The sequence below is a fragment of the Diceros bicornis genome, chromosome 35 (assembly GCF_020826845.1).
Source record: "Diceros bicornis minor isolate mBicDic1 chromosome 35, mDicBic1.mat.cur, whole genome shotgun sequence".
Taxonomy (NCBI): Eukaryota; Metazoa; Chordata; class Mammalia; order Perissodactyla; family Rhinocerotidae; genus Diceros; species Diceros bicornis.
Genome location: NC_080774.1, coordinates 3,595,070 through 3,613,397, shown reverse-complemented (window position 1 = coordinate 3,613,397; position 18,328 = coordinate 3,595,070). Strand labels below are relative to the sequence as shown.

The 18,328-nt window shown below is 45.2% G+C and overlaps 1 protein-coding gene across 2 annotated transcripts in view; it reads right to left on the bottom strand.

The window, feature by feature from the left end:
• Window positions 1–501: 501 nt before the first annotated feature.
• Window positions 502–18,328, bottom strand: part of SLC15A4 (solute carrier family 15 member 4) — a 28,640-nt gene continuing 10,813 nt past the window's right edge. The window contains exons 4-8 of one of the 2 annotated variants that reach the window (XM_058531235.1): window positions 17,818–17,895; window positions 17,185–17,353; window positions 8,140–8,295; window positions 6,793–6,951; window positions 502–1,573 (exon numbers count right to left, since the gene is read on the bottom strand). In XM_058531235.1, coding sequence (XP_058387218.1) covers window positions 1,425–1,573; window positions 6,793–6,951; window positions 8,140–8,295; window positions 17,185–17,353; window positions 17,818–17,895 — 711 coding nt within the window. In that variant the 3' untranslated portion in view covers window positions 502–1,424. The remainder of the gene's footprint in view (window positions 1,574–6,792; window positions 6,952–8,139; window positions 8,296–17,184; window positions 17,354–17,817; window positions 17,896–18,328) is intronic. The other variant, XM_058531236.1, reaches the window with a different exon arrangement.

The following is an 18,328-nucleotide window of genomic DNA, read 5'->3' as shown; positions in this document are numbered from 1 at the left end:
ATACCTCTAGGGGATAACGTATTTCCAAGAGCGGTGCTTTCAACACCTCCCCCTGCCCATAACCCAAACTCCCACCTCCGGCCCCACAGAGAACCCGTGCTGCCCCAAGTCGTCTGTCTTCAGTCTGGCCTAACCGGTCAAAAAGATTTCCTCGTATTTTTCTGCAGTTTTTCTACACTTTGTATTACAAAAAAAATAAATAAGGGGGGTTTTTGTCTCTGCTTGTTTTCCCCAAATATAAAACCATATGTTAATACAGAGCAGGCTTAAGACTCACGACACCTTGGAAACCTGACAGCTGTGTCCAGAACAGGTGTCCTTCCCTGATGTTCGTCAATTCCTGACTCAGCAAACCATACACCATCCATGTGACGGTTTATGAATTCTCTTGATATCCTTGTGTAAATGCCAAATAAACAAAGACTGTGGACAAACCACGCAAGGGACCGGTTAACGGGTCTCAAATTTGAGGTGCTTTTTATAATAAAGTTATACCAAAAATACAGCAACAAATAAAGAATAGTTTATTTAACAAAACTAGAACCCCCACGTACATGTAAAACAATACAAAAGTGAGTGGCTGGCAAACAGTTCAAGTTCACGTTTAACACTTGCAATTATCTTTATTACACTCATTCTGTTGAAAGATCGTTTTCCTTACACCCCCAATAATCAGTTTTCAGTCTTGGTGGTGCCCAGATACACAAGAACTGACCAGGCAAGGTTCCAAATACCCTCCAGGCTGTCTGCAGCTTGAGACAGGACACGTGCTCTTAAAGATTTCCTGTTGCGTGTTCTGACTTGAGGATAAAAAGCAATGTCAATAGTTTAAAAAAATAAGTATCGTCTGAAGCAGCAGAAAAAATATATTCACTACCGGCCTGTACCAAAGAAGCTGGCAATGGCAAGATTCGCAGCTTAAGAAAGAAACCATACACTTGACCTCTAGATAACATCTTGACAGCATCTGACCACAATTTCACCTCTTAAAACATCCTCCCTTTCTTCAACATAAGTAGCTGTTTATTAATCAAAAAGAAAAAAAAAAGTGAGATCATAAGGTTTCTGGGAAGGAGATGAATACATTTGTTTAAAATACTGAGATGCCAACCAACTGACGTGTCGTCTCCAAGACTCTGTGAGCTCCACTGGTGAGTCTGTTGGAGGAAACCAGCGGCAGGATTAGCAGATCTTCAAGACGCCTGCACTGCTGCTCCCAGAGGGCCCAGTGGGACCGGAGACGAGCCACGTGAGGCACTTCGTCCATCGGGGCCGAAGGAAAGAAGAAACCAAACCAGCTACCATGCAAGTTTTAAGAAAGTCTGACGTTTACAGTGACCTGAAGTCCTGCCTCTTCTCAGAGCACCGCCAGCCAGTAACTTGCCAACGGTTAAAGTCTGAGACCCGACCGGACCTCAGACGCGTCAGGTCCTTCTGCTGGCGGGTGTTCCATTCGCTCGTGATCGCTGGCGGTCGTATCTCACAGACACAATAAGGAAAAGCAGGAGGGTGGCTCCTTGAATAGCAGCCAGAAGAAAAAAGTAGTAGTTCAAATAGCAGCCGTTAATGTTACCTAAAGAAACAAGAGAAAAAGAGGCATGTGAGCTGCACTTAGATACTTTACAAGATTTTATCTATTTCATTTGCTTCCTACTAAGGTCAGGATGAATTCTAACTGTGGTCATAAAAAATAAACAATCATATCTCTGTAATTCCAAATACACAAGCATTTTATTTCCAAAAACACTGCACAAGCCACTCTCACGCCAGCCACATCTCTAACACAGGCTCCGGATCGGGGCTCTGACTCGACCCCTCCTGCGCGTCCAACTCCAGCGTCTCTCCCTTGTGAGATAAAAGGACCAGGCTCCCAGAGCGCCTGACAACGAAAGGCAGGGACGTACCCTACGTCTAGCACACACCCAGGAATCTGCTCGGGGCCAGGGGGACGAGTCTGAGAAGGTGGATGAGATGAGGACTGACGGAAAGTGTGAGCCGCACGTCCACCTCGGAAGAACCAGCCGCAAGAGAAAAAACGGCAAGTCTTTTCTCTTGTTTGTTATATTTTTTTTCCCCACACACAAAATGTGGGAAAAACTACCTTCCAGTGTTCTTGCCGCCAGAAGCAGCACCTGGCAGATGGTGTATTTCCGTTCAGTCTGTTTTCACGCAGCGTTTCCCCTCGACTGTGGGAGGGAATTTCCTAGGGTCATAGTCACACCGGCACGCAGAGCTGACGTTTCCCAGGAGGGGCGTGAAGACAAGCAGAGAGTACCTGACTCGCTCCACACCAGATCCCAAGCGGCTGTCTTCCTAACTCGGGTACAGAACGCGGACACGTGACAGCACAGACAACAGGGGAACACAGCCTGACAGCACGGCCGGCTGAGTCCTGATCCAGCTCGAGGTTCACTGACATACACGACACGCCAAGGGGCCCTTTATGAGCCAGGCAGGCGGCTGAACTTACATTCCACATACTACAGGAAGACACAAGTTTGCTTTTTAATTTTTCCTAAAAATCTCCAGGTTTTAGCACCCTCAAGTTGATGCAGGTGTGCACTTTAGCCCTAACAGCTAACACGCTGAACGCTCGACTCTGCCCCAAGCATCACGTGAGGGAGTGCACACGCGGTGCTCCATCTGGTTCCCATTAATCCCGAGGAGGCTGAAGGGGTTACAGTCGTGGACCGTGGGCTCAACCAACAAGGTTCAAGTGTGAGTGGCTTGGTATCTCTGGGCCCAGCTTCCTCATCTGTGAAAGGGGGAAACACTGCACCCCCTGGACGGTGTGCTCATACGGGGTAAACGTGTAGGTAACGTACGCGGACAGTAGCTGGGACCCAACGAGGCGTCCTCAGGGCCTGCCATCATTACGATCTCCACTCTGCACACAGGCCCAGTGCCGTCAGGTCTGTAAACGGATAGTCTTTCAGTGGAGAACTGACCACGACCACTCAACATGGAGATGCAGGGAGGGTGAGTGTGTAGAAAATGTAGGACGGTTTGTAAGGAAACGTCCAGAGCCACTCACAGCCCGTCACCCTGTGCTCCCTGCAGACTGACCACACCACCAGGCAACCCTGCCTCATCCTCACGGCCCGAGGATGGCGCACCATTTACACCGCTGGTCACCCACTGAGGAGGACCCGACATGTCTCTGACAGGCGAGCAGGGAGCTCTCTGGTCAGCAGTGTCCCTACAGGGGGCCAGCGTCTCAGAATGAAAGCTGCTGTGCATGCCGACGGCCTCAGAGCAGCTCTCAATCTGTTTATTAAGAAAGTGCGACTTCCTTTCCTCCAAAGGTCCCTGTAAAGCTGGGTTATTCTGGAACTTCCTGTTTCTACCTGAACTCACCAATATCAGATGTTTAACAATGCTTTTATCAGATACACGGAATTAATGAACAGCTATATCACACATTTGTATAATGAGCACTTACACATTTTTAAGGAATCCTCACTCACACAGGCTGTAGACAACGATTTCCTGCGTTTATTGTTTTCAGAAGAGATCTCGTAATACCTTTAATTTCGGTCAGACTGGGCTTTACTGATTCGACAGACACTTATAGTAGTGATGTAGTCCTCACTACGTGCTGGCTCTGTCCTGGACACAGAGACACCCCCCTTCAGGGAGCCCTGTGTCTGCTGGCACCACTACCACAGTGTTAGCATTTGATGCCACCACAAAGCTGTTGTCAAAATATCAATGATGACATTCTACGTGCTCATTTTGAAATAGGAATCTCCCCAAATTAAAGAGATGATCATTTAAAACTCCCAAAGCTCAGGGCCGGCCCCGTGGCTTAGTGGTTAAGTGCACGCGCTCCGCTGCTGGGGGCCCGGGTTCGGATCCCAGGCGCGCACCAACACACAGCTTCTCCAGCCATGCTGAGACCGCGTCCCACATACAGCAACTAGAAGGATGTGCAGCTTTGACCTACAACTATCTGCTGGGGCTTTGGGGAGAAATAAATAAATAAACTTAAAATAAATAAATAAATAAAACTAAAACTTCTAGAGCTCAAAGCTGGCAGGCCAGGTAGACTGTACACCGGGTTTATCCCGGGGGGCAAAGAGAAATGCACACTGTTCCCTCGCAGTCAGTCCGGTTTGGGATGAGGAAGGGTATTCAGAAACGGGGCCACACCTAAGAGGAATCCCCCTGTACCTTCCTGGGCCTCTTCACATACTGCAGGAGAGCCCCATACAAAGGTGGTAAACACTGGAGTTTTACATTTGATAACATCGACTTTCAGGCCCCAAAGAAACGAGCTCATGGGCTGGCCCCGTGGCTTAGCGGTTAAGTGCTCGCACTTCGCTGCTGGCGGCCTGGGTTCGGATCCTGGGCGCGCACCGACGCACCGCTTCTCCGGCCATGCTGAGGCCGCGTCCCACGTACAGCAACTAGAAGGATGTGCAGCTATGACATACAACTATCTACTGGGGCTTTGGAGGGAAGGAAGGAAGGGAGGAAGGAAATAAATAAATAAATAGATAGATAGATAGATAAATAAATAAATGAAACGAGCTCATATGTCCACCAAACATTCATTCGAGTTCCCAGCAGCTTGATTCAAGGCAGCCCCAAACTGGAAACATCGGGAACACCTCTCAGAAGCAGGAGGGATGAATAAACTGTGACATATTCGTACAGTGGACACCCCTCAGAAACAACAGAGATCTCATTACTGGGGATGCCTCTCCTGGATGTAAGTGCTGAGTGGAGACAGCCACGACGGAGCACCAGTACAGACAAGGCTCAGGGTGCTGACGTGGGACAGTGTGATCTTGGGGGGACGGGGGTTAGCTGAGAAAGGACACAGGAAGCCTTCCGAAATGTTCTGCATTTCAATCTGGAGTAAAAACATGTCAGGCTGTGCACTTAAGACCAGCGCACTGCACAGTACGAATGTTAACCCGAATCTAATAACCATAACCATCAACAAGAACAGCAGCCCCCCCAGCACAGGCAGAGAAGGAAACCGACAGGAGAACCTGGGGGCTCGTCCTTGACCTCAGCCCCGTGACCCCACAGGAAGCTGTTTCAGGCGTCAATCCTGAGATGCTGAGCCAGCTCCGCCTCCAGCCCTTGCACCACTCACCGGGATACGGAATGGGGGGGGGGGGGGGGCAGAGAGAAGCTGAGGGAAGCCGTGAAATCTGGGATTACGTGTGCCGCTCCTTCTAGAGAAGAATCTCTCTTTGGGGGGCGGGGGTTACCTGGTGCCACTCTCTCTCTGCATCAGCCGCCTCTGACAGCATCTGCCCCCGAACGAGAGGGAGCTGACACCCACGTCACTGTCCTAACTCCCCACCCAGGACACGGGGCTACGCGCAGGACTGACACAAACTCTCCTTCTTGACGTAAGAACCAGGAGAGACCCCGTGTGCTGCTGGATGCGGTGTGGGGGCTGTCTGAGAAAACACTACAAATCATGTCCCTCTCGTGAAAATAACATCAACAAACAGAACCAGGTCCAACCCCTGCACGTGTGTGCTGGATGCACGAGTACTGGAGACGAACCTCAGGATGCAAAGTTTAAAAGTAACCTGTCAGAAACAAATGATGAGTGACAGGTAAACTTTGAGATTATGTTAGCAACGAGGGGATCAAATCGCTGGAAAGCAATGCGAGTGACAAAACCAATCAATCCTTTGTGATACATTTAGAAATAAAACAAAAACTATGAAATAAAATCGACACCTTAAGAACTACAGGGCTTTGGTCTCTGTGACAAGTCTCTCTTTGAAGGCGGCTGTCCCACGTACACCGTAGATTCTGTGAATGCAGGAATCTCAGGAGAATGCTCAGAACCCACTGTGTACCTGGACCTTATGCAGGGCCGTGTATCCTCCAGGGTTCCGGGAATGAAAGCCACAGCCCCAGACCTGCCTGTTCTCCCAGTGCACCCAGGCCCAAGCCTGCCACCAGACTCACTCCAACCAAGGAGCACATCCTGACAGCGCCCTGGGGGCGGCGGGGGTGGCATGGGTTTCTGGGAGGTACATCAGGACTCCACAGGCCTAAATGCATCCCTTAGGACAGGAATTTAACTCAACATCGGAAGGGCTTCTGGAATTCCGCCATTTCTAGAGCAAAGTCCCTAAGCTTTCATCAGACTTTCAAGGGGATTTATAACCTAAAACTGGCTCGGTGCCACTGGATCTGAGCAAGTGCTACACAGTTATACAAGACAAAGGAATAAGGTTGTTTTCACAAGTAAAACACAAAAGAAAAGAAAGACACCTTCATCTCCTGGGTCCGTTTAAAAGCTATCATAAATCTGGAAACGGCAAAACGCTCATCTTTTGTGAGTGAATTTGTTCAATACCCCAAGATGCCACCTACTGGTATTAGCTGTAAAAGCCCATTATGATTGAGCATGAGTAATATTTGTTTACTAGAAAAAAAGCCCATTTATTATATGGGTTTTTTTAATAGCAGAAAATTAAAAGGTACTGTAAGGAAAAGAAAAAAAAAACCCAAGGTAAATGAAGGGAAATTTGTGATATAGATTTTACTTGCCTCATAAAAGTAGTGCTGGACATTAAGGTGGAGAAGCAGTCTATTCATCACAGATATTCCAAGTAAACAGCAATAGTGTAGCACGTGAGTAAACGAAACGATGGGAGTGTGTGATGCCGCTCAGGGCACAGTGCACAGTAGCTCTGGGGACAGCCTAACAGCACTCACACAACCTCACTCACTCACAAACCTTCCACCACAGCCTGAGACCCGTGGTTTTTGTCACCGGTCATTTTCAAAAAGACGGCCCGCCGCTCTCACCGAAGTCCGTGTGGTTGCTCATCCATCCGATGGCTTTGATGGACACCAGAGCCAACAGTCCTGAGCCCACGAAGGAGCCGACGCCAGAGAAGAAAAAGAACAAGCCCATTATGGCGCTCTGCATGGACTTGGGCGCGGCGGAATACGCGAATTCCAGACCTACAGGAAGGAAAGGAGGCGCTTTTGTGAGACGAGCCCTCTGACCGGCCGCATCGACGCTCCCGCCTAAATACGGCAGAAGCAGCAGAGGTCCAATGGGGACTTGGAGCTCTAAGTAGTGCAACTCCCTTCCCTGTTTTGAAGTCAGTACTTACACAAGTTCAAGCAATCACTGGCTAAGAGCTAGCTGCTCACTCTCCTGTTCACTGCGACAATTCCTAAAACATCTCAAGGAGGTAGAAAGTAAACTCCTTGCTCTCAAACCTGAAGGTAAATTTGATTTGTCAGCTCTTAGAATTTCTTATTCCTTACGGAAAGAAAGAGATTAAAGAAGCAAAACTTTCCCATATTCTCAACTAATGGGAGTTTGAAAACAAAGTACGTACACTAAAATGGGGCATCTACTTAAGAATTCTATCATAAAGCAATATATTTTAAAACGATTTTTTAAAACAGGCACATCCAGAAATTCCGATTTGTGTAATAACTAGACATTGAGATGTGCAGAGTGTTCTAAATGGAGGACTGTTCTGTTTGATGTATGCCCTTCGCAAATTCATTAGCCAATTCCGCCTGAGTTTTGTGAGACGTGAGGAGAGGTGAAAATGATCGTCTCCTAGTGCCCACGTGACCCATCGACTCTGGTCATCACTAATTTTCTCCCTCCGTCGCTCCCAGCAGTGGAAGCAGGTCTGCACAGAACACACTTGTCCAAACCACCACAGACTCCCACTAATGGAGAAAGAGAGGCCTGTGGGAACATGTTTTTCAAAATTGGGTTTGCACACTTATACAAATCTGAACAGAAACACTGAGAGTGCAGCTGTGATTCACATCCCTTGGACCGGCTGCCACAGCGTAACTGCAGGGTCTGTTAGAAGCGCCAGGCCCAGGGAAAGCCGCCCAATAGGTTTTTCCTTCTTTTCCTCTCTCCTGCGGCCTCTCTATGGCAGGGGATGAATGTCATGGAAATGTTTTGGGAATCTTGTTTTTATACCAAGAAATGAGAACCTCAGACATAGTCGTACTGTTTATTTACAATCCATGTTCTGAACCACAACTGCCTGCCCAAACATACAATAGCACTGTGCTATTTCTGTCTCAATAATTCTAACACGTAAGAAAACAGTATGGCTTTTGTTATCTTACGCCTAGACTAGACCCAGACACCTCTGACATGAACCTTACCTGCTATGCTTGCAAATATCTCACTGACACCAATCAGCACGTACTGTGGGACCTGCCACCATATTGGCAAGTCGGCAGCAAAATAAACGACATTTCCAATGGTCTGATTAATGGTTTTCTCCTTAACAAGGTCCAGCCTCTTGCTTTCCAAAATTCCTAGAATACATAAGTAGGTTAATAGAGCATTAGTTAACATTTGCAATTAAACTAAAAAACCAGATGTTTGCTACAAGGTGTTTATTGATTATTCTGAAAAATACATGGAAGGATAATGCCCAATGACACAGCTTCTCCCCAAACCACTCGATCTAGGAATCTCCCAGCTTTCAGCTTCCTAAGTAGGTTCCTGAAAAATAGAGGTCATACCACACATATTTCATTTGGGCGTTTTTACAGTGCTTTATAAAATAGATGTTCAACATGTTTAATTCAATCCTCAAATATCTGGATTGCTCACAACCTATATTCCTTTTGTTTCTTTTAAAAGGAAGAGTGGGGAAAGCTAATAGTCCTGCAATGAAAGATTAATAACGCTATTTTACTTATCAGAAGGTAATAAATTTTGACATATTTTTCCCATCATGGTAATGGATTTAAGCTGACCCACTGATTTATTATCATTACTATTACAACCATGGCTGCTAATAATAATGCTGGTTTCCTTGTACAGGCGGGCTTAACCTTAACAACAAAGTAAACTGAACTTTCCAACTCAACTTCTGCTCTCAGCAGCACCAAGACTGCACCAAATTGTTGGTCACCTGTCAAGTGCAACAGAAAGACATGGGAAGATACGCAAGAGCAGAGACAGTGACTCTTTATAAAACAAAAAAATCAAAATAAAGTTTAAAAATGACAATTTGTAGGACAAGTTCTTAAGTTAAAGATGTCACCAAGTCTTGTTTTTAAAGAATTCTAACTGCAAAGGAAATAATGGACCCTAATATTTAAGGCACATATAAAAATACACGTATTTACAACCATGGGTCTGAGGAGGGACGAGAGTCTGGGTGAGAGGACCAGGATTTGATTGACAGGGTGACGAGAAGAAAAGCTCTGGAATCCATACCCCAAACCACATCTAAAGTGAAGTGCCCAAGCAAAGAGAAAATGTTTCCAAGGACCAAGGTACAGACACTTCCCGGCTCACTCCCCTCAGAAGCCCGTGTCTCCTCCCGGAGGTGAGCTGAGGTGACCCAGCCCTCAGCCCCGTCCTCCGACTGAGAAACGCAGACTCAGACCAAGAAACTCAGACGCAGACCCGGGGGGTGCAGAGCAGGCTATTTAGAGCTCAGGTTGCTCTGAAGAGGGTATTTGAGGTGTGGCAGTGCCCAGTGGTGATCTTAGGACGTGGCTGGTGGCGGCAAGGGCCTTGTCCACAAGTGACAGCTCCTCCCTGAGGGGCAGTGGGCAGCACTAACGGGGCAACAACTTTCGCCTGGCTGGAGTGCTCAAGTGCACAGGATCAAGTGTAACGGGCTTCCCCTTGGTCCCGCCTGCTCCCCTCCAGCTGCCAGGTCACTGCACCGGCCACCAGCCCTCCAGCTGGAAGGGTCCCAGTGCAATTCAAGTGCGGTTAGGCCTACAGGGAAGGGAGCCACTCCACCTGTTCTGGGGGAATAAATACTGACACTGGGTAAGACTTCAGTCCTTCACAGGAAAGGCAAACCTGTGTGTGTGTGTGTGTGTGTGTGTGTGTGTGTGGTGGGTACTGGTGGGGACAGTACACAGGCTGAGTACATGAAGAGAAGAGATACTGTCGACTTCTGGCAAAGTTCTGGCAGAGAAGGGAAGACAACTGTCAGCCAGGATCTGCTCTGTGCTCCTTATTACTCAAGAAAACACAGAGTCTGTGAAGACTGAGAGTGAAAAGGGACCAGAAACTAAGGGGTGCTGTCTAACGAGTCACATGTAAGGAGTCCAACTTAAGAGAACATGGGAGATAAAAGTTGCTCGTTGGCAGGACTGGAGAAGGATGCAGAGGCGTGACCAATGCTGCAGGACACAGCACAGGCCGGAAGCGCGTCCCGAGAAGCTGACAGAAGCAGCTGCTGGTGGGGGAAGGAGGCCTTCACCAACACCTGAGGCTCCTGAGGAGGCCGAAAGAGGCCGTCGTCATGACGGAAGCAACCAGGAAGCATGAGGGAAGCAACCAGGAAGCATCACTATAAACGAAGATAAAAGAAGATGTTGGAACAACCAACACAGCATCCTTGCCATAAATGGGCCAAAGTCTTCAATTAAGGGCATAAACTCACATGGGGTCCAACAACAAAACAAAACTGAACACTGAGGATGAGATGAAACATTGGAGCTAATGCAACGCCAAGTTGTGAGTCAAAGAAAGGCTGGCCCCAGGGGCTGGCCCCGTGGCCTAGTGGTTAAGTTCGGCGCGTTCCAGTTCTGGGGCCCGGGTTTGGATCCCGGGCGCAAACCTATACCGCTCATCGGTGGCCATGCTATAGCGGCGACCCCACATACAAAATAGAAGAAGATTGGCACAGATGTTAGCTCAGGGTGTATCTTCTTCACCAAAAAGAAAGGAAAAAGAAGAAAGGACGGCCCAGACACAGGGGTGGATTCATGGAGAAAGAAGGGTGACAACCAGGACACCAGGGCAGAGAGATTCAGACAAACACTCCAAAGAGAACAAACAGGCACTGTTCAAGGAGTGCTCTTGGTGTTAACGTGCGTCCTTTGCTCACTGCTTACAGACACTACACCTCATTTATTATCCACAGCAAGCCAGAGAGAAACACCAGCAGGCTCCTGAGAAGACAACGAGGCCGAGTCTTGGAGACTGGACCAGCAGAGTAAGCCTGGGCTTCAACCCCAGCCTGAGGGACGCCACGTGCACGCCTCCCTTCCAAAGGGCACTTTTGCTGTGGACGACGCATACCATCCCCAGAGAAAACATGAGCTGTAAACCTTTATAAGTAAAACAGCATCATCTGCTAGAAACACAGTGAGAATCGGACAGAAACACGCCTCTCGGTCCTCGTCAGAACAAGGAGACAAAAATAAGGCTTTGCTTAGCGTGAGGGTCCCAATCCAGAGACACAAAGGGAAACCCAGGCCCTGAACTTCATTGACACAGCGAAGCATTCAGTTCGATTCACTGAAGGAAGCGGACAGACACGAGATCCATGCCTCTCAGGGCTTTGTTCTCACAAGCCAGTGTTTAGAGAGCGCTTGCACCGGCCCTGCCTCCCATTCACCAGACTGTCGCGCTCCTGGACCGTGCACTCATCCACGTGACCCAGGCCCCCAGAGGCATGCGGACACCTGCTACCAAGGATCTAACTAACAGAGCCAACCGCACTACAACAGACGAACCATCCCACCCAGCTCCCGACAAACACGTTCAGAAAGTGCTATTAGGCCCAAAGGAACCCGGAACTCCTCAATGCAGAAATTATAAAGCCGCGCTCTCTCCCAACTCCACAACGGGACCAGATATCACCAATAAATGGACAGACACAAACATCAACACTGGGAAAGGAAAATTCTCTGAAACGACTCGTGGATCAAAAAGGAAACAAAAACCACAGTTTCAATATTCTTAGAAACCAACAAAGAAAACACTACAAGAAATCCAAGCACATGAGACTGCGACAGAGCAGCAGGAACAGGGAAACTCACACTGTTACCTGGTTTTCACTGTTAAAGAGGAAAGAACAAAAAAAAGTAAATGAAGAATTTAACTCAACAAACGAGAGAGAAAAATCACAAAACAAACCCAAGGTAATAGAAAGACATTACTTTCTTCATTCTTCATTTCACTCAGAAAACAGAGATACAGTTAAATTGATAAATTCAAGAGATACTTCTATAGCACAAGCATAAAATGCACAGTTTTGGTGAGTTTGATAAAAAAGAGCACATACATACATGAAACTAGCAATGAGAGAGGAACCACAACAGATTTATTTAAAAGACTATTTTTATCTCCACTCTAATAATTTTTCTAAAACTCAATAAAATGAATCGTTTACTCAGGACATTAAAAAAAAAGAGCTTAAGTGATTCAAGGGAGAAAAAAATCTACACAAAACTGAGGAGAAGTAAAAGGTTACCACATTTCCTCTCAGAGAGGTATGGGCTCACATCATTTTCTAGGCAAAGAGCTGGAGCTTCCTGGGAGTGGATAGGTAATTCTCACCCTGTTAAAATGCTCCCTGCCCACAGAAGTGGGAGTTCACCAACCCCGTTTACAAGGCTGTGCGACCCTGACATCAGGCCAGGGACTGACCTCAATTATAGAGAGACGCACAGGTGCTAAATAAAACAGCCACAGATGCCAATCAAACCACCAGTCACCCCATTAACGAACAGGGTTGATTTTAGAAATGCAGGAAGAGTTAAATATCAGAAGTTAATATAAATAAAACACATGGGGGACATGTAATCCTCTTAGAAACGAACATAAGATATTTGAGAAAAATTCAACATTCATTTCTGCCAAACATACTCAGCAAAGGTGAAATAAAGGTGAGATATTTAACATCATCACGAACAGATATCTCAAACTGAGGGTCAATGGTAAACAGTGAACGTCACAGAAACGTCTAGAGATGCCGCTGTTAAAGGCAGGGACGGGAGGAGGATATTTATCACCACCATCATCTACGCCTTAAGAGAAAGTCCAGACAACACTGCCCAATGAAAGGAGAAAAGAGGCAGAATTATCAAGAAGGAGGAAAAGGAACTATGTTATCTGAAGATGACGATTTGAAAATGATTCGTTGCAACTCAGAATTTTTAAAAATCCCATATATAAGAAACCAAAAACACATAAAGCAGTTAAGAATAAACCTAACATAAAATGTACATGACCTAAAAGAAAACTCTGCAAGATATCATAAATAAATTAGGGCCGGCCCCGTGGCTTAGCGGTTAAGTGTGCGTGCTCCGCTACTGGCCGCCCGGGTTCAGATCCCGGGCGCGCACTGACGCACCGCTTCTCTGGCCATGCTGAGGCCGTGTCCCACATACAGCGACTAGAAGGATGTGCAACTATGACATACAACTATCTACTGGGGCTTTGGGGAAAAAAAAGGAGGAGGACTGGCAATAGATGTTAGCTCAGAGCCGGTCTTCCTCAGCAAAAAGAGGAAGATTAGCGTGGATGTTAGCTCAGGGCTGATCTTCCTCAAAAGTAAATAAATAAATAAATAAATAAAATGTCTACTTCATAAATAAAATTAAAAAGAAAATGAAAAAATGGGCAAAAAACATAAGATGCCATAAAATTCTGAATAGTAACAATCTATTACTATCAACACGAAAAAGAAAAACCCACTAGAAAACTGGGCACAACACATGCACTGTACACAGAATGTAATGACTGATAAATTCGGGGAAAAAATCCTAAACATCACTAATAATATACATTCAAGCAAAGATATACAATGTTCTAACCCTTCAGATAAGAAAGGAACATATACTGAAGGGTGCTGTAAGATCAGCATTCGTACATGTTGCACTCTGCTCTGCTCTTTTGTATCGAGAAATCTACCCTGAGGAAGCAATGAGACAAGTGCACAGACAGGGACGTGTCAGGGTGTACACAGAGCACTGTCTGCAGTAAGGACAGACCGGAATCAACCGTCATATTTAACAGGAGAGGACTGGTTTTAAAATGATAGTACATTCCAAAATGGAATATTATGTAGTTGTTAAAAACCATAATGTAAATTTTAATTATTGACATGGAAAAATGGTATGTACATGGTATACAAAAACAGTAGGTTATAAATCGTGTGAAGAGCTTGTTTCACTTGTTTAAAAAGAAAGTAATTTAGCTGTAACGGAAAATGTTCTAGGAGGATTTAAACATAGTTGTAGTGGTCACTGTTGGATGGTGGGATTATGGATGAATTTAGGTCTCCCTCCACTTTATCTATATATTTCTCATGACCATGGATGGACCGTGTAATGAAAATCTTTAAAAGCTTGCTGTAGACCAGTGGTACTGAACGCTTTTCTAAGGAAAGCTGTGACCAGAAAGGCACTGAGATGTTTCTGCTCAGCTTCAGGTGCTCTCCAGGCCCCGGAGCCCGTGCGTGGACTCCCGTCTGAAAACCACCGTGGCAACAGCATCCAGGACACCACCAAGTGTAACGAGCAGACCGCAAAGGCCGACGGTGGGTACCATTGTCCCAGGATGATGGGTGGGAGTTACTGCCTTCCTGGAAGACAATTCTGACAATTTATCAAAAGCCTTAAAGGATGCACTGATTATACTTCCGGGGATTTGAGAGTAGAGAAATTTCACTGCGGTGATTACTATAACAGTGAAAACTAGAAACCTAAATACTCAACAACAAAAGATTCGGATGAATGTCTGACATGGAAGGATATTCGCGATACATTAGGTTTTTTTTTTACAAAAGCAGGTGACGAAGTATAAGTAAATATATATGTGTGTTAACATCATGTATCAATTTTTCCCGTGCACTTGCAGAATGGTCATAGTGGATTCCTTGGGTGGTGGAATTATGAGTACTTATATCAGCGTGTGTGTACGCATGTGTGTGTGACGGCTCATCTGTATTTGGGGGATTTTTTTTTACCTCCTTATACTTAACATGCACAGCTTTTATTATACTTTTATGGTTTTCTTACATTTATTTTTTGTTAATCAGGCTCAAATTAGCTTACACAATACAATTTCATTTTTGCAAAAACACAGAAGGTGTATGTGTACAGACACACAAACAAGACTAGATGGATACACACCATCCTAGAAGCGAGCATCTCTGGGGGAATTACTGTTGATTTTTATTTCCTTCTTTGTTTCTAAGGTTTCCTTTTCTCCAGTGAGCATCTATTATGCTAGTAATTTAACACATGCACAATTTAAGGGAAAAAAGAAATCTGACAAATTAACACACTTCTTTTTTTCTTAAGCTGACTTGAAGAAATCCCTTGCACCTGCTTGATTCTTATCTGAGAAACTTCAAAGAAAGAATTACTACAGCAGGCGTGGTACTAAGGGAAGACACTGATTTATTATGGGTGAATGTAGTAAGTTAAAAGGCAAACATTATTAGTGAATGTAGTAAGTTCAAGGCAAAATCATTTCTTTTCTATTAAAATTTGGTTTGCTATAATAGTCTCAGGTCTCTCCTCAAAGCTCAAAGCTTATCAATGTTCCAATTAAATAATCAACACTAGAGCTGGAAGTAAAACTATACAAAACCCAGGTCACTGCTTACATTAAATTTAATAAATTGTGCTTAAGTCAAGTTACGAGATATTGAAGCTCTCAGAACCAGTGACAGTTAAGCTCCTTCCCAATACCTGGCCACTTAGCAAAGAAAGCCTTCTTAAGAATACAAGCAGAGTAGGCATTTTCCATTTCTAAGGCATCGATTTAGATGCTGAAAGCTCAGAGCTGTGTGGTCTCACTGCTCCAAGCACCTAGGTCCCCACAGGCGCCAGCATCCACGCAGAAGGCAGCCTCACTGCTCAGCCCTGGGAGGAACTACCATGTATTTTGTTGGCACTTGTAAAAGTTAGAACTGCTATGCCTGACTGGGCACTTGCCACTTGTCTGCCAGTTGTTTCCTGCACAAGCATGTACAGAAACCACCAGAATGCCCTTTGTGGTTCTTAGGGCAGCCCACACGAGCTATTTGGCCATTAATGAAACAGAAAGAGAAAATGAAATTAAAGGAGGCCAAACTCAGGATCTACCAGGAAATGCCTGGGAGCCCAAGGACATGTCCTCTTCCCCAGGGGGAGAACAAGGACTCTCTTCCCTGGCACCCGACCAGTGTGGTCACGGTGCACCGAGAGGGCTGGCTCCCTAGGGCCAAAGCTGAGCCAACGGCAGGTGCTCTGAGGCGGCAAGACAGACAGACACCATCGCCAACGCGGCCAGTGTGCCTCCAGACGGCCCTGTTGCTCACTGACTCTGCCTAATGAAACCTGCAATTAGATGCCGCTCTAATTGAGTTCTTATTCACTCTGCTCACTTCCTCATGTGCCACAGGACTGGAAGAGAAACGGAATTGTAACGAAAGCACACAGAAAACACTCCAGTCAGACACGACCTCACTTTAAGTATCTATTTGATCAAGAGAAAATATAATAGTCTTTTAAGATGTCCCGGTCTCTGGAATATGGATTTCTTAAGCCTAGGGACTCATTTCTTTAGAACTATTAAGTACTACATCAATATGTTCGCTCTGGCGATAGCAGATGAAGGCTGCTATGAAGCATTGTTGGAGAATATTAAATTCCATCTCAGCAGTGCTTAACACGAAATTCCTCATAACAGGAGATGATATATAGTTGATTCAGGAATAGCAGCTTTTCTTGTTATATAACTAAGCTATTTTACAGTTCAATAATTTTCAAATATTAATGAAGGAAGAACTCCCAAGTAGGTTTAGGGAGTCAGCGATATCTCAGCTTTATCAGAAGATACTTAAACTTATATAAGAATTATGAAAACAGCATGGGGCCCCCAAAAGGACAACTCTCCTCATTGGTGTTGGAATACTCAGACATTAGCTCTTAACCTTTTTTTCCCCTAGGAGATGGGGGCTGGTCATGAACCTATATTTGATAAAACCTTTCTCCCTGGGAAAACACAGATGAAATTTTCCGTAAACATGCAAAGAGTGGAGGGGCAGACTGAATCCTATTAACCTAAGGGTGAATTCACATCTTTGAGAATTATGTAACACCTTTAACTTAAAAAATTTCATCTATTCAGCAGTCAACAGTTGTCTAAAATTTAGATCAAGAGGGAGAGAACAAGCCTCCTTTGATTCAATCCAAAGTCCCTTTCCAGAGCACTTCACTGGTTTTAGTTCGAGCAGAAAAATAATAATCCTTAGGAAAAAACTTAAACTTCATATAACAAAAAACTAGAAAATGAACAACACTCAGGTTTAAAATACTCCACAGACGTTCTCTTTTAAAGTCCAGGCACTTCCTGAGTAACAGGGAGCACGACTGGAGGTCGATCCCTATTCTGAATCACCCACAACCGCTGACGTGAGCAGAAATGAGGCAGAAACTGCATCTTACCTGCAGCGAAGGCAGAACACATTACAAAGAACATGCCAACAGCGATCCTTTTTAAGGATGACGGGAGTAAGCCATTTCTTCTCAAAATGGGATCGACCAGTTTATCCTTTAAGGGAATTAACAGGAGGATGAGCACTGCATCGAACATGGTCAGCCAGGCTGCCGGAAACTAGAATTTTAAAATCATAAGACACATGTTTATTTTTCTGCAATATGAGTGGTCACTTATTATATAACTAATGTCCAAATGGGAAAAACTTATTTCAAGAACAGTTCATGTCTACAAAGTATAACTGCCTAGGAAAAAAGTCTCAGTTTCAAGAAACTGGAACCGAGAAAAGCTCCAGTTTCATTTCTAAATGGGTCTGCATTTGTTTTTCTGTGCTTTAAGTGGGAAAAAGAAAAGGCAGCAGGTGAAAATATTAACTAATGTTTAATTGATATCAGTGAATCTAGTAAATGACACAACCAATGGAAAAAGTCTCTGAGATAAGTAAAAATCCCACTTCAATAAGAATGCTGGAAGTTCCTGCTAACTGCTAACATTTATAAAGCATCTACTATTGGCAGAAGGAATCCGTCTGTCACATAAACCCCGAGGGACAATATTCAGATCATTTCAGTTGTTCTCACCGTATGAGGAGTGGTTGTAACATTGGAAATTTTCGGAATCTTCAAGTGAAGACTCTGTAAAACATACGTTGTCTGCATCTGGGTGTAAAAAGCAGAGTCATTACACGAGAGCAGCTCTGCCTCTCAACCACTCAGCGTGTCGCCCTCCCCCAGCCCACTCCTGACAAGAGACCAGTGGCTCAGGTTGGAAACAGACAAGTCAACTATGTGGTCATCATAAGACGCGTCTGGATATCGACTTTGAAAAAGAACTAACAGTTATCCAAATGAGAAATCAAATTAAAAGATGGGGCCTGGAAAAACAGAAGCATATCCATTCTTAGCTTCTTTTTTGAAAAGGTTTTCAAAACAATTAAATCAGCAAAAATGACTCCTTAGCTAAAAACAAGATTCCAAGATCCTAGACTCATGGAAATCATGAGACCCTATGCACTCTAGGGATGGCCAAAACCAGTGCCGGGGTAACATTGCATAGGAGATAAAGGAAATGAAACCTGTTTGTCACCACTCA